We start from the raw sequence: 17372 nt of genomic DNA on the forward strand, positions 1-17372 counted from the left end.
ATTTCCTAGATAATCTCCATTAAAATTCTCAATGGGGATGAGTGTGGGAGCGTTGCCAGGCTGTGATCTTTATCTGTGGTTTGAAATTGTTCAGGAACACTGTAAACCCTTTGTTAAAAAGAATGACTTGTTCAGAGGAGAATACTGTGTATCTTTTGGAAACTATTTTAAAATGCTGAATTTAACTACAAGCAAGAGGTCCTTTCTCCCCAGTGAATCTCCACTCTGTCTAACATCTATGCATTTAGGAAGTTGTTGAGCAACTTCAGAAGCCAGGTACCCTGCATCTGCAGATTGTTTCAATCTGACATTTTATAGCACTGCACAGTCAGGTTAGTGAGGGCACAGATGCCAGACGGACCAGGGGACGCAGGCTACACTGTTGTGGAGCTGAAATCATTCCCAAAAATGGTTCAAACATCCAGAAACAGACACAAACTAATGCTCGCAAATGTGGGTGAAGTGCACATGGTGAGTTTGGGAAACTCTTTCCTCAACTTGGTACCTTTCAGTGTAAATTGTACAGATCTCAGCCAGACATATTCCCACTTAAATCAGTAACATCATTTGACCAATGCATTTCCAAGGTAGGAGAATTTTGATTTTTTTCTTTTGCTTGTCTGTAATTGGCACCTCAAAGGATCCCTTTGAGAATGTAAGTTGGGATTGCATTCTAACGTTACAATCAAACAAACCTGTTGCAAAAACTTAAAAACCTCACTATCTTTTAATAACAACCTAAATCTCAAACTCTACATTTCACTTCTGTGCGATAAATGAAGTTAATTCTTTTATGAGTTGTTTCACTTACAAACCCTCACTAAAGCTTGAGACCACAAAGTGTGTTCAGCGCTGGAGTTTCCCTCTGTACAGGCACTAACATAGAATCAGCTCATCGTGTTGGGAGTGAGGATCACTTGGTTAAATGGTGTGTATTTACAGGAGTTGGGCCTGAGCACCAAGAACATGTCATTAGTCGTGCTGCTGGATTCTCTCATTTTGAATGTCAGGTTTCTCCGCATGTCGGCCTATCCCACGTACTCCTACTCTTCAAGCAAGCACCATTGCCAAGATCCACCTCTTGCTTTGTCCCGCTTCCATGCATGATATTTCCGATGCCCCAAGTGACTGCCTCAGTTGAACTTGCCCCCATCACCTTTCCAGACCATGTACTCTAGACCCTAACTACTCACTGTGTGAAAAAGGTTTTTCACCTTTGCTTTTTATGCACATCACTTTAAATCTATCACCTCTAGTTGTTATTTCTTTTACAAGAGGGAACTCTTTCTCCTTGTCTACTCTGTCTAGTGCTCTTGTGATTTTGAAAATCTCTATTTTCAGTCCCAGCTTCTTCAATCTATCCTCATCACTGAAGTTTCTCATCTCATGGAACTTTTCTTGTAAACCACTTCTGCACTCCCTCTCTCCAGTCATTCCCATCTTTCCTCCCGTGTAGCACTACTCCAGCTGAGGGCTTAAAACAAAAGTTGCCATAGTCCCCCTTGGAGTATGGGGCTTCTCTCTTATTAGAGATAAAGAGATGACTGATGGTGGTTTAACCTGAGGGTCACTACATCTCAGGCGAGGTTGAGAAGGAAAGTCCTTCATGGTTGACCTTAGCCAATGCAGGAACTGAACCCAAGCCCTTGGCATCACATAGACACACCAGCCTTCCAACAAACTGAGCTAACCAACTCCCATTCGCTAAACGCTAACAAGTGATAGGATACACTTTAAAAAGATTATTTTGTCCTTGGTTTCTGAAGAGAGGTGGTAAAGGCAGAGTTGCTGGTCTAGTTTAAGTTTTCCAATAGTTAAGTTATTCTAAATTCCATTTTCTTTTGTCCATGTTTCAACTGTTGTGTTTAAATAAATTCTGTTTTGCTTAAACCCAAGTGATTTGACCAGCTGCATCTCTCATAGAATACCCACTTCACATCTACCTTTAACATCAGAACAAGTTAGGCCCTAGGCTACCTTCTTAAAATACTTTGAGGAGATTGGGTCTCGTCCATAACACAGGTGTCTTGTATATTATACAATGGAGAAGAGAATTCCCACGTGTCAGTCACTTTACACCCGGGGGAGAAAAATCAGTTAAAAATCAGTAACACAGATAATACTGGATCTCCATTTTGAAGCACACGAGATGAGTCTGACTAGTTAATAGAGTGTGTCATTCACTAGTTTAATTCGTTTCTCCTTCAGAGTACAGCCCACAATGACAATCACTCACAATGTCCTTTCTCATTGCATTGTTTGAAAGCTGATGAATTTGAACCAAGTTGGCAGCCAATTATTGTCAGACATGACAATTGGTTTGAGAGACTTGCAGTTGCTCTCATTTTGAACAAATTAATGGACATGAGAGCTTGCAGAAATTCAGTCGATCACAAAACTGTCATGGTGCAGAAGGGGACCATAGTATCTGCACTGGTTCTATTACCCAGGCCAATCTCATGCCTTTCCCTCCCTATCCCTGCTGACCATTTCTATCCTAACAATCATCCAATACCCCTCTTGACATCTCCATTGAACCTGTCTCCCTCACATTTCCAGGCAGTGTATCCCTGACCCGAACTATTCACTGAGGGAGAAAGGTTTCTCTTACATCACCCTTGTTTCATTTGCACATCACTTTAAATGGAGAGGAGAAAGGGTTAAATTTTCTCAACTACTGAAAGGCTTGCTTGAACTCCCCACTGTTTTATTTCATTTCCACAGTGGAGCTTGTTCAGTCTTGATGGACCCTGTTAGATTAACTGTTTCCGTTAAGTTTCAGAAGGTGGGAACTGGGCCAGTGCAATCTGGAATATGTTTGTTCTTAGCACGAGTTCATGTCAGCCTAGGTTTGCACAAATCAATTTGGGATTTGATGTTCGCTCTTCCCTATAGAGATGGTGAAGACCTCTTCCAGGTCTCATTGTTACTCATATACAGGGGAACCTCAATTATCCAAACGTGATGGGCAGGCACTATTTCGTTCGGATAATTGATTATTCGATTTATCGATTAAATGCCTTTCCTCTGGGGTTCGGAGTTTTTAGAGTTTGCTCCCAGTTCAGGAGACTGCAGCAGCACAAAGCACACGAGACCCCGCCCCTGACACCGCCCACCGTCCTCCAACCCTGTCAAACACCTCCCCCGCCCAAACCCCGTCCAAACCCATCCTCCACCCGCTCCTTTTCTGGGGCAGCTGGACTGTACACCACCAACAACAGCTTGCAGCTGACACACACACACACACACACCTTTTGACTGCAACGTTTTGACTGCAACGTTTTGACAGGTTCCACCTTTGCCCTGTACAGAACAATGTTGGAGAAATTATCTGGGGAAGGGTGAGGGGGTGGTTTAGGATACACCCCTGTGTAGATCTCCAGGGAAAGTGGACGGAGAGAGAGAGGGCCGGCAGTCAGTTATTTGGAGACGGTGCCAGTTTAATCACTGTAAACAAAAGACGCGATCACTGTTGGAAATGCATCTTTAGTGTGTGTTTCCATCGGGACCTCAAGATCTCTTTCAGATATTCTGATTTTCGGATAATTGAGGTTCCTCTGTATCAACCTGCTCCGTCTTAATGTCAGAAATCTCAGCACAACATTGTTTACCAGGGAAAACTGAAAGAACTGCAAATGCTGTAAATCAGAAACAAAGAGCTCTGAGGGAGGGTCACTCGACATGAAATGTTAACTCTGGTTTCTCTTCACACATGCTGTCAGACCTGCTAAGCTTTTCTAGCAAGTTCTGTTTTTGTACTGTTTTCGAGAGGTGAGGCTGAGGTTACAGTCACAGGTTTGGTACATACCCATCTGGACATCAAGGTGTTGATAGCAATCCACCCAATCAAGGTGTATATTTGCCAGTCTGGAGTTTTATCTCCTAATTATTGCGAGTGATAATTTGAGGTGTCTGAGCATACTGTTAGGTTGCCTGGCAATATTAAAATGTTAAAGCCCTCAGTAGAAACCCCAGGACTTAGAAAGTGACACCCACTTCCTGCAGGGTCTCCGGGGAACAAAAGATTATAAGTGTCATAGAAGCATAGATTGTAGCTACAGGAGTAGGCCATTCAGCCCTTCAAACCTGCTGTGCCATTCAGTCTGATCATCTTACTCAGTCTCCTGTTCCCATTCTCACCCCATGCCTTTTTATTCTTTTACTCCCAAGAACTTTATCAACAGCTTTTTGAAATACAACGCAACGCATCAGTTTGCGATGCCCACCACTGCCCAAAGGTGGCTGGGTAAATGGCTGCTACCATCCCCTTTTCCAACTCAATCCCAGGATGATTTGGTCTGTCATGCCCATACCGGCCCTTCAAACGACCATCACTGCCTTGTGCCAATCTCCTGTTTCCCGCCCACGACCCCCTGCCCCCAAGTCTACAGGAGCCAGCTGGTCTGTAGTGGTGAAAGAAAACCGCTTGGTGGAGGGTTCTGAAGTCAAATGGCCCTCAGTGAGATATTCATTCAGAGGGGTGGCACAGGCACAATGGGCCGAGTGGCCTCCCTCTGCTCTGTGACAGATGGCAGTGGAGTAGGATCTTAAGCCAGAGCTCATCCGTTCTGTCTGTTTCTTTTCCTTTTTTTCCCTCTTGCGATTTTTTTTCTTTATCCTCACTTCTTTCCCTCTACTTATCTCCATTCCTTGGAAAGCATAGGTGGTGGAGAGCTGAGCCAGTGCAGACTTGGGGACTCCCAGTCTCCACGTGCAGGACAGCGCAGACTCCCAGTCTCGAGGTGAGGTGCAGTGGGGTCTCCCAGTCTCGAGGTGGGGGGCAGCGTGGACTCCCAGTCTCGAGGTGAGGTGCATTGGGAACTCCCAGTCTCCACGTGCAGGACAGCGCAGACTCTCAGTCTCGAGGTGAAGTGCAGTGGGGACTCCCTGTCTTGAGGTGAAGGGCAGCGCAGACCCCCAGTTTTGAGGTGAAGTGCAGTGGGGACTCCCGGTCTCGAGGTGAGGTGCAGTGGGGTCTCCCAGTCTCGAGGTGGGGTCAGCGTGGACTCCCGGTCTCGAGGTGAGGTGCATTGGGAACTCCCAGTCTCCACATGCAGGACAGCGCAGACTCCCAGTCTCGAGGTGAAGGGTAGTGGGGACTCCCGGTCACGCAGTGAGGGGCAGCACAGACTCCCGATCACGCGGTGAGGGGCAGTGCGGATTCCTGGTCTCGAGGTGGAGGGCAGCACGGGCTCCCAGACTCGAGGTGAATGGCAGTGTGGACTCCCGGTCACAAGGTGAGGGGCAGCGCAGACTACCGGTCACGAGGTGAGGGGCAGCGCAGACTCCCAGTCTCAAGGTGAATGGCAGCGTGGGCTCCCAGTCTCGTGGTGAACGGCAGTGCGGAATCCTGGTCTCGTGGTGAACGGCAGTGAGGACTCCTGGTCACAAGGTGCGGGGCAGTGTGGACACCCGGTCTCAAGATGAGGGGCAGCATCGTCTCCTGATCTTGAGGTGAGGGGCAGCGCGGACTCCTGGTCTCGAGGTAAGGGGCAGTGTGGACTCCTGGTCTCGAAGTGAGGGGCAGTGCTGTCTCCTGGTCTTGAGGTGAGGGGCAGCGTGGACCCCAGGTCACGAGGTGAAGGGCTGAGCTGACTCTCTGTTTTCAAAGGACTGTGATGCTGAACTTATCACTGTATTTCTTTACTTTTCTAATGTATCCCTAAGATTTTGTACCTAGGTACCTTTGTACCTAAGATGCCACCAGAAGTAGCAATTTTGTACGCTTCTCACTGCTCTCCTGTGACCTTGTATTTGAGTACATGTGCTGATAACATCCAATTCTGATTCTAATGCCAAGTCTGTGATTGTCAGGTTATGGAGATCAGAACAGCTCCCAGCCTGAATCTGTTGCTGATCGAACTGGAACAACTCCATGAACCTGAGCTCCAATTTACAAACACTTGCAGCCCTCTAAAGGAATATATCGACATGACTGACGTTATAGTGGCAGATCCTAAATAATAAAGAACGTTTCTGGCAAGCCGGCGACTGGTGTTTAAAGCTTTGGATTTCACAGGAAACCCAGTGCCAAATTCCAGCCTCACTCCATTAACATTGGGATACACTGCTCCCAGTGGCCAATTTACTGAAGTGCAGCTGTCCTCAGGAACATGTACATTACACGTGCCTGATGTCAAGTTGGATTGATACAGATTGCAGAGACTGAGGGGCCCAGACGATTTCTATAACATAGACAGACACAAGCCTTACATTGCAAGAGAAAGAATTTGTTAAACGGACAAATGGTGATTGATACAGAAGATTATAAAAGTGAATGGAGATTACTATTGTTAGCCTATTTGGCAAATAGCCATATAATAGACTTTCATTGGATCATCTCAGTTTACTGATAGTTTCCAAAATAACCAGTAAAACAGAATGATGTCATCTTTTCCTAAACCACTTATTTTGTTCACTTAACACTGATTAAAGCCTGATGGGACAATCACATAACCCAGTCAGTGACGGTGGGGCAGGTGGTAGAGGAGTATTTTTAAAACAAGAAAACATTTTTGGAAGTAGCATCCCACAAGTATTCACTAATCCCTAAATTACAGTGAAAGCTTTTTTGATCTGACTCATAATACGCCAATGGTTTGGGGATTAACCGATCACATTTACTGGCCTTGGAGTCACATAGCGACGAGTACCACTTTAACACTGACCCGCAAAAAGATTTTATGGAATTGGTTTTTTAAGTTGGGCCTCAGTACAGCACTAAACTTGAGCGACTGTGAGATTCTGCACATTAGGAGATATTTTACACTTTGTTAAATTGTTTGAAGCAATAATTTTAATTTCATAGAATGCCTACAGTGTCCATTTGGACTGACTCCACTCTGACCCTCTAAAGCATCCACCCCCCCTACCCTGCATTTCCCATGCTCACCCACCTAGCCTGCACATCCCTGAACACTATGGGTAATAAAACTGTACCTAAAAGGCATCTGGATGGGTACATGAATAGGAAGGGTTTAGAGGGATATAGGCCAAATGCTGGAAAATAGGACTAGATTAGGATATCTAGCCAGCATGGACGAATTGGACTGAAGGATCTGCTTCCATTCTGTACAGCTCTACAACTCTGTGACTGTATTAATGCATGTTACTCTGCTTACTGTGCAGGTCTATCCAAATGTCATTTACTTCAGCTAACTGCTCTCAGTAAGTTACAAACGGTTCCAACTAGTTACAAGCTGCAAATAACTCTTCCAGCAAAAAAATCATTTGCAATTTGAGAACCTTCCTATGCTTCTGCACCATCTCCATGGTGATGTAGTCTGCTCTGGACTGTCCTCAAACTGACCTTTACGTTAACAATTTATTTTTGGTTCTGATGAAGTAAATAGATTTAACAGCCTTTCAGGGTTGTCTGAATGCTTCTAAACCAATTTAGCTCTACCTCCCAAAAGAAAAACATCCCTCAGGAATTCTATTGTTCTTGCAAGCAAAGCAGACATCATGTCCCCAACTCTTGAACAAAGCAAACCTGTTGTTTCATAATCCCATCTCTTCTATTCTGACTTGAACATGGCTCACCTTTTAAACTGCCATTTTTTTGAGCTATTTCAGCAATTTCTAAAGCCCAAAATTTTAATACCTTAACTTCTTAATCATCGTTGACTCCCTGCACTGTGGAAGCCCATCACGTCCACACCAATCCTCAGAAGAGCATCCCACCTCATCCCTGTAACCCTGCATTTCTATGACTAACCCATCCCTGGACACTATGGGCAATTTTCCATATCCAATTCACCCAAACCTGCACAAGTTGGACTGTGGGTGGAAACCGGAGTACCCAGAGGAAACCCCACACAGACATGGGGAGAATATGCAAACTCCACATGAGGCTGGAATTGAACCCGAGTCCCTGGTGCTGTGAGGCTGCAGTGCCAACCACTGAGCCACCATGCCACCTCAAGCTTCCCCTTAATTCTTAAGGCAACACAGTCACAATCTCTTAACCTATTACTTGACTTAATTTAAGTAGCAGGCTCCAAGCTTGCTTTAATTTCATTTATCGCATTTCCTAGAATTAAGACTTTAATTCCCAAAACCAAAAGCTGTACTCGAAAACACACGGACAAAATATTTGCAACTATAGTTTATGCTGCCCAATCATAACTTCTCTCTGAAAGAAATTGTATTTTTGGGATGTGAACATCACTGCAAACACCATCAATCATTGTCTATTTCCAACGGCACTTGAGAGGCTGATGGTGATTTTCTTTTTTGCAACACTGCAGTCCATTTGATGCAGGGACATTTATAATGCTGTTAGGAAGGGAGATTCAGGATTTTGACCCAGCGACACTGAAGGAATAGCGATGTCAGGATGGCGGATGTAGAAGTACTCAAAAGCAAGAAGGGTGTAGAAGAGTAGGCAGAGATAAATTGTTTCTACTGGGAAAAAAGGTCATGAACCAAAGGCTACAGATTGGATGTGATTGGCAAAAGAACCAAAACTAACATGGGGGGAATGTTTCTGACCTGGAATGCATTGCCTGATAGTGGGATGGAGGCAGACCCAACCATTTAGTTATCATTTTTCTTCTCTCATTTTGTATAGCCTTGGATGTAGTTCTAAAACAATAGATTGGCTAGTTGTTGGATTCGGAGAGGAATTGTACCTGAGGGAAGCTGGAACATTGGACAGTTTTGTGAAGGTAAAGGATTTGCAGGGTGAAGGGGAAAGCATGAGGGGTTTGGACTTAGTAAAGTTGGTCTTCAGAGACCTAGTGTGTACTCAATGGGCTGAATGGTCTTCTGTGCTACATTTTGTGAGCCTGGGGAGTTACTGGTATACCCTTGTGCCTGTTGCCTTTGTGCTTTAAGGTGGTAACGATGACAGCTTTGGAAGGTGCTGTCAAAGGAGCCTTGGCAAATCACTGTGCAGTGCCCCCTTGTTGATACCACAGTGCTCATGTTAAGATCATTTCCACCAATGGATCTACTCTTAGCATAGATTCCTTGTCTGAAAATGATTTCAAATGCCCACATTAAAGGAGATCAGTCTGGGAGGCCAGTGACAGTTTACTTGTGTGTGTGTCCCCACCCGCCATTGTCACAAATTTTCAGACAGAAGAATTAACCCAAGGGAATGCCTGCGATTAATTTCCTGAACTTAAATCATTTTCGGAGCAAGATGACTGAATGTCACCGTTCATGATAATTTATCTCCTGGATCCGTGAAGTAAATTTTAGATATTTTTAAGATTTCTTGCTTCCCACAAGGCTGTCATGATCAACTCCGCAAGACTATTTATTGGAAATAGGAAATAACTATCTCCGCCCCCTTTACTATTTCTGAAGATGTGGGTATCACTGGCAAGGCAGCAATTTATTACCCTGAACTGACTCAGCCATTTCAGAGGGCAGGTAAGAGACATTGCTGTGGATCTGGAGTCACATGTAGTCCAGGTCAGGTAAGGATGGCAATTTCCTTCCTGAAGGGCATTAGTGTGATACCAGATAGGATTCCCCTCACCCTCAACAATGGTCATCATTAGACTCTTCATTCCAGATTGGTGGGATTTGATCCTAGGTGCCCAGGTGCTGCAGACTGTTAGTCCAGTGAAAATACCACTTGGCCATCAACTCCCTAAGGCTGGCACTGACACAGAATAATAAACAGCAGAATAGGAGGCCATTCAGCCCAGTCCCTCCTATGCTGCACATTTCCTGTGTTTCTATTGCCTTAATATTTCACCTCAGTTTGTATCTATTTCCACATTCCGAGGGTAGAATTCCTTCTCCTGTAACTTCCACCTTCGTCCCAAATTCCCATTGCAGTTGTTGACCACAGCAGTATCCCTCCCAGAAACTCTCTGCTGGGTTTTCTCAATCAGCAGAGGGCACGCTCAGAGCTCTGTCCCACCCATCTCTCACATTAGTACTGCCTTTTTCTGTTGCCATGATTACATGAACAAGTCCTCTGACAACTTATTACAGTTTTAACAATGATTGTGAATTGGCAACAAAAAGATGTCTCCATTGCCTATATTCAGGGAAGCTATAAAATGAATAGCTCGCTTCATACATGGTATTCCCCTAAATTATCAAAAAGATATTCAGGAAATGAGGAAAAGGTTCACAAGGGTGTTACCATGAATGAGAGGAAAACTTGAGCAAGGCTGTTTGGAAAAGAAAGGGCTCAAAGGTGGCCGAATCGATGTTTTTAAAATCACGAAGAAATTCAAAAAAGATGGATGTGGGAAAACAGTTTCCAATCCAGGGTAAGTCCAGAAAAAAGGAGGGGTGAATATAAAATTACCATCCTGAAAGGAAAGCAAAATAAATGTGTGAGGGAAAAGAAATCAGACTGGTGAAAGGTTTTACATTAATACCAGTAAGTGCTCCACAGATTTCCTTTTAGAAAACAGTATGCCTTTTCATTCCTGAAGACGGAAAAAAATTCTTCATTCATTTGTGTTTTGTGAAATGTAGGATCCAGGGAGAATGAGATAAGATTGACTTATTTTCACTCGGGGGGAGTGTTTTGATTCTGTTGATGAGAGTAAACATCCTAATGGGATTCTTCATATGACTCCTCACCCTTTGAACACTATGTATACATTTGCTGTGATCTCTCCACAAACATGTGTGTTTGAGGCAATCAGAATAGACCACCTCAGCAGGTCTGACAGCATCTGGAGAGAGAAACACAATTAATGTTCAAAATCCAATATTATTTTTTCAGCATTCTGAAGATGCTTCATCTTCTCCTGATATTTAAAGAATGTTACATACATACACGTATACATACAACACTACACCTGCATACACACATGTACAACACACCGGTGTACACAGAAACACAATGTACATACAACACAACACCTGCATACACATGTGTAACACACACAGATACACATGTATATACAGAACAACACTTACATATACAATACACACGCAGATGGACATATTCAGACACACATGCACATATAGTACAACACACATACAATACACACATGTTGTCATGTTGTCTGTGGGGAGGCTTTGGTCTAGAGGTATTATTGCTGCAGAAACTCAGCTAATGTCCTGGGGACTTGGTGTTCAAATCCTGCTATGGCAGAGGATGGAAATTGAATTCAATAAAGAGTGTGGAATTAAGGTTCTAATGATTAACCATTGATGATTGTCAGAAATACCTATCTGGTTCATTAATGATCTTTAGAGAAGGGAACATAGGGATGGGCAATAAATGCTGGCTCAGCCAGCATTACCCTCATCCTGTGAATGAGTTTTTAAAAACTGTCGAAGCAGGAGTTGAGCTTACACCTTTTCCAACTCTCAAGGAAATCAGGGCGTCTCAGAATGGTGTTATGAATGTAACTCATTTATCAGAGTAAGATGGGCTGTGAATAAAGGGGAGACACACTACTTGGTTTTCTGGAAGGTATTTGACAAGAGGCCACATAAAGTTATTGTACAAAATCAGAGGTTTAGAAGGAGGTTACATAGTAATGTGGATAGACTTTAACACCTTGAGATTGTGAACCCAACCCCATTCCTTCTCTTTCTTTTAGCTTTGCTTGTTGCCATCTCTGTCACCATGTCCTCTCTCCCTGCTTCCGCCCCACTCCAATGGGACTGTGTGTTCTTTCCAGTCTCACAGTTAGACACACCATTGTTATGCCATTCTCACATTCCAATCACTTAACCTGCACTTTCAACGTCCTCTCTCCCCCAGCACGCCAGCTCCCCCACCAACTATGGCATAAATGTTGTCCCCTCCACACTGCAGTCAGCTCTGATAAAGAGCCATTTAGACTTGAAACGTTAGCTTGCTCTCTCTCCATGGATGTTGCCTGTCCTGTTGAGATCTCCAGCATCTTTGGTTCTCAGCATAGCTACAGGATTGACTGGTGAACCGAAACCAGAGAGTATCTATAAATGGATCTTTGTCTGATTGGCAGGATTGTTCAGTGGAACCCTGCAGGGTTACTGAGCTGTCAGTGACAAAGATGAGGGGCTCAAAGGTTTGGTGGCCAAATTTGTAGATAACATAAAGATTGGTCAGAACATGTGTTGTGAAGGGGACAATAGGAGGATGCAGATGGATATAGATTGACAGAATGGGCAAACATCTGAGTGAACGATGTGTCCTCTAGTTCTAGGTTTCCTCCTCCCCTCCAAACATTCTGTTAGCACCCACACAGTCATGTTCCCTTCAGGATCACAATGGGTTCACTAAGAACACTTCTCATCCTGCCAACCTCCAATGGGTTCAACCATTCCCCACAATTCCAGCTTCGTCTAAGAGCTAGGCATTACAAAGTGACTTAAAGGGAGAAGGAGATGTCAGTGGTGAGGTGAATCCAAATGTTAGGGCCCAGGCAGCTAAAGACAGATCTGCCCAGGGATTAAAAATCAGATACAGATTCCTCAATCACATTCTGGAACTCCCTCATTTCAGCCAAGTTGACTTTCACCAAAGTATTGGAGGGAATATCATACAGTACTGAGGTACATTAGGGCAGCCTGGTGGCTCAGTGGTTAGCACTGCTGCCTCACAGCGCCAGAGACCTGTGTTTGATTCCAGCCTCGGGTGACTGTCTGTGTGGAGTTTGCACATTCTCCCCGTGTCTGCGTAGGTTTCCTCCGGGTGCTCCGGTTTCTTCCCACTGTCCAAAGATGTGCAGGTTAGGGTGGATTGGCCATGCTAAATTGCCCATAGTGTTCAGGGATGTGTAGGAAAGGTGAGATATGCAGGGTTATGTGAATAGGGTGTTTTTGGGTGGGATGCTCTTTAGAGGGTCAGTATGGACTTGATGAGCTGAATGGCCTGCTTTCACACCATAGCAATTCTATGATTCAAGTGAAGGAATGATTGAGGGGAAAAGGGGACCTCGAGAATTATTATCCCATAACCCATCCAGTAAATGGAGTGACAAAGCAGCTGAAACCAACATCCCCACAGATTGTCGGTTCCGTCCATGATTATTCTACAAGCTGTGCAGAACATTCTTCATCAGAGTTTGTTATTTCTCATCTAGGGACCCGAAGGAAAACCAGGGAAACCTGGAGAGAGAGGAAAACCTGGCAGAAAGGTTAGTCATGCTTGCATTTATTTTTATTGAATCATAAAAAGGTTACATCTCACATGAAGGTTTAACTTGTGGGACTAATTATTAAGGCCAGAAGCCAAGGGGGTTGACTTTCACAGGAGTGATGTTTCTGAAATGTTTGTGCTGAATTGGAACCAAAGTAAAATCCTAAAGAGACCTTCACAACAAAGTGACATTAAAAAAAGACACCCAAAAATTCACAGTAATTACCTTACATGCATTGGTTCATTTATTGCTGAATATTTATATTTGTATGGGAGCTTGAGTATTGCTGAAAGAAATGATATATTTTGTTGAAGCTTTTTGCATTGCATTCATCAGAACTTTTTGCAAGAATACCAATGTAAAGGTGGAACGTTTTAGACTGCATGGGATGAGAGTGCTGATTGGTTGCAACATGCACTCTGGTAGAATTTCAGTGGCACTATCTCAACCAATCAGAGGTGCCTTTCCAACCAATCAACTCTCACTTCCTATATAGTCTGCAATGTTGATGCCCTTTTATACGGGTATTCTTGCAAATTGTCTTGACGGGTGCAGCACAGATGCTTTGAAGAAATGCGTATTTTGCTCAGCAGTCCAATAACATTTATGCAAGATCTAACTTTTATTCATTGATACCTATCTTTCTTAATACTTATACGTTTACAATGAAAATGACAATTAACATCTCCAGGACTGTACTCGGGTTCTGAAGCTGTTGAGCTTTTGGTCCCTGGAAGGTGCATGTGACTTTTACACAAAGTAAATGAAAAATTAGGGGTTTTTTTAAACCCAAGGTCATGGAGTCAGCTTGTGCATGAGGTTAGCTTTTATATGGGTATTTATGTTATTAATCAGTTTTTATTCCAAGATCTCAGTCCCTCTGCAAAATCACTGTACAGGTAAATACCTCGCTTGCTGTATATGTCCAAGACCATAATGAGGCCATAAGAAATAGGAACAGGAGGAGGCCTTTCTGCCCTTTGAGCCTGTCCCACTATTCGATAAGATCATGAACGATCTGACACTCTACATATCTACATCCTGCCCTTTCCCTGTAACCTCATCAAGAATCTATCTATCTCAGCCTTAAATGCGTACAAGGAGTCTGCCCCCACAAGGAGTCTGCTCCTGTGGCAAGGAGTTCCAAAGACTCACAACCTTCTGAGAGAAGAAATTCCTCCTTATCTCAGTCTTAAACTGGTGCCCCTTTATCCTGAAACTCTGCCCTCTGTTCGTAGACTCATCGAGGTGTCATAGAATCCCTACAGTGTGGAAGCAGGCCATCCAGCCCATTGCATCCACATGGACCCACACCCCTAACCTATCCCTGTAACCCTGCATTTCCCATGGCTAACCCACGTAGCCTGCACATCCTAGACACTATGGGCAATTAAGCATGGCCAACTCACCCTAACCTACACATCTTTGGACTGTGGGAGGAAACCAGAACATCCTTTGATCAGAAGTTGGTGCACTTCCTTGTTCTGTCTTCTAAACTGATGATGTGTTGTTCTAACATTTAAGATTTAAATCCAGTTGAAAGTACTGAATTGATTCACAACCTGCTAATATAATAGCGACAAAGTATTGCATAACATAATCGCTTGAGTGTCCATGAACTCCTGTTGAAAGTTATATTATGAAATTTATATGTAGTATTGTAATCTTTAGTAGTACTTATGTGTGAGATATTAAGGATGTGTAATTTCCTCTATGATCTTGGACAGGATCCAGAGACAATGTGGAAAACTATTCAGTTTCTGGAAACTAACATCACTCTACCCCTCAACTCTATACACACAGCAAATCATACTCCACAGAATCATTACGGTGCATAAGGAAGCCATTTGACCCATCGAACCCATACCCGTTCTATCACCTAGTACCCATTTCCTGCCCTTTCTCCCTATATATCTGCACACCATTACTATCCAAATTCCTCCTGAGTGCCTCAATTGAACCTGCCCAACCACATTTCCAGGCAGTGTATTCCACACCCTAACTAAATGTAAAATTGCCATACTCCCAGAGGATTACTGTTTCATTAGAGAGAGACAGGTAACTGAACAGTCACCCTGCCTCAGGTGAGGTTGTGAAGGGTAACCTCAGCCAGTGCAGGAATTGAATCCACACTGTTGTATCACACTGCATTATAAACCAGCCATCCAGACAACTGAGCTGTCTGACCCCAGTCCACTAATTACTCGCTGATCGAAACAAAATACTTCATTTTTACATCACTTTCAATCTATGCTCTCTCTTTCTCAGGTGGATGCTATTTCTGTACAAATTATTTATGCATGCTTAAAACATCAGCTGAATAATAAGAAATGGATTAGGTCAGCTGTGGAGCGTGTTTGGTTTATTTAAATTCCTTGCAAATGGAAGTTTTGTTTTGCTGTGGTCATGGAAAGTTGCCCTCTCTGTCTGAAACACAGCTTGTATCCCATGGAACATTGCTCACAACCTCTCACAGGTCACCCTCATACTCAGACTCCTCACACCAGCTCAGCTCTGATACTTCCTCTTCTGCACATGTCAAGTTATTCAATAGATTCAAGACACTTTACTCTTAAATAGTCTTGTTTGTGGTTTTTTTTTGCAGTTTGCACCCAGTGTGCTGGAATTGTAATGCATTTGTTGTGTGATGAAATCTTTGTTAACCCTTCCATGTGTTATGCCCTGTAGGGTAGTAAAGGTCACTTGGGACATCTAGGAGAGACCGGACCTCCAGGAGATCCAGGACCTGAGGGAACCCAGGGACCAAAGGGATCCCGAGGCACACGAGGAGCTCTGGTAATCACTTTGTAACCTCTCTTGCTAAAGCAAACCACCCCACCACCACTACCACCCCACCGTCCCCGTCCCCCCTGACAACCTGTTGATGTGGAAAAGAATAAAGACTTATCTGTAAATTGTGAAAATTTTGGCAGGAACCCCCGACCCCCAAACACGTAAATGGACGTACTCACAAACACACACGCACGCACACACACACTCACAAGCTCACACTCACAATCACAAACTCACACACACACCTACACTAACACACACACACAAACAAAGACTCTCTCTCTCACACACTCTCACACATACAGACACTCACAGACACATACACACAGACACACACAATCGTACACTCACGCATGCACACACAGGCTCGCTTTCACACACACTCACAGACTCTCACAAACACACACACTCACACTCTGTCTCTCACACACACACTCTCTCTCTCTCTCTTTCTACCACTGAGGCCTCAGAGCAATTCCATTGTGTGCTTGAGGAGAGACATAAATGCTGCATGTTACTGAGGAATGTCCCCTCTCCAGAGGAAGTTCTCAACTTTGGGGAGGTGATGGCATGGTGGTATTATCATTAGCTTGTTACTCCAGAGACCAGGGAATGTTCCAGGGACCTGGGTTCAAATCCTGCCAATGGAAGATGGTGGAACATTAATTCAGTAAAGAATTTGGAATTAATGGTGACCATTGTCATTTGTTAGGAAAACTCATCTGGTTCACTAGTCTCCTTCAGAGAGGGAAATCTACCATCCTTACCTGGTCTGGCCTACATGTGACTCTACACCCACAGCAGTGTGGTTGACCCTTCTGGATAATAAATGATGCCATCAGCCTGTGAATGAATTAACAAAGGACTGACCACCCTGAACTCAGCAAATTGCCTGGCTTCAGGATGAGTAATGGAGGCATTAGTAATGTGCACATTAAATCAAAAACTGTATACGTGCCACCTGTTTAATTACCTCTACAGTATAATGCCAGCCACAGGACAGGATATTAAATTAAAATTGGAGTTTGCCAATGTACAATATCAATGACAGCTCTGCACATTGAACATTCTGCCCACTAAATGGTACTCAGAGACAGAATGGTGTTGCATGTAGCACATTGGTGATACACACACTTGTGTATTGGTGAAAAGAGAGGCATAATTCTTCATTTTTCTTCTCGCACTAATCAGAACAATTGCAAGATTACCAAATTTCACATGACCACAACAATTTGTACCGAAGGAGAAAAGGGTAGTGGTTGGTTGACAGGTCACCTCTGATAAGAATCTGGTGTCATAGAAATAAGCCTAAATCTCAGCAGCAGCTGCAAAATCCATGCTCCTCTCAGTCCACCACTGTACAACATAATGTTCAAGCCTTGCACGTTTTTTGAATTATCCGGGGACTAGGGCAGCCTTTAGTTACTTGTTTCTTTCTCCATGACAACACTGCTGCCCAGTCTGAGTTGACCAATCAGCGACCTTTTCTCCTGTGGATAAAATTAGTGTAATTCTTTGAAA

At 43.8% G+C, this 17372-nt stretch overlaps 1 protein-coding gene across 5 annotated transcripts in view; it reads left to right on the top strand.

Moving 5' to 3' along the window:
• The window catches only part of col27a1b (collagen, type XXVII, alpha 1b), a 653616-nt gene that overhangs the window by 548375 nt on the left and 87869 nt on the right, over nt 1–17372 (top strand). For all 5 annotated transcript variants that reach the window (XR_011956099.1, XM_072565909.1, XM_072565908.1 and 2 more), the window contains 2 exons: nt 13002–13055; nt 15747–15854. Coding sequence is in view for 4 of the 5 variants with exons in the window: in XM_072565909.1 (XP_072422010.1) it covers nt 13002–13055; nt 15747–15854 (162 nt within the window). In the remaining variant the exon portion in view is untranslated. The remainder of the gene's footprint in view (nt 1–13001; nt 13056–15746; nt 15855–17372) is intronic.

This window comes from Chiloscyllium punctatum, chromosome 49 (assembly GCF_047496795.1).
Source record: "Chiloscyllium punctatum isolate Juve2018m chromosome 49, sChiPun1.3, whole genome shotgun sequence".
NCBI classification, from domain to species: domain Eukaryota; kingdom Metazoa; phylum Chordata; class Chondrichthyes; order Orectolobiformes; family Hemiscylliidae; genus Chiloscyllium; species Chiloscyllium punctatum.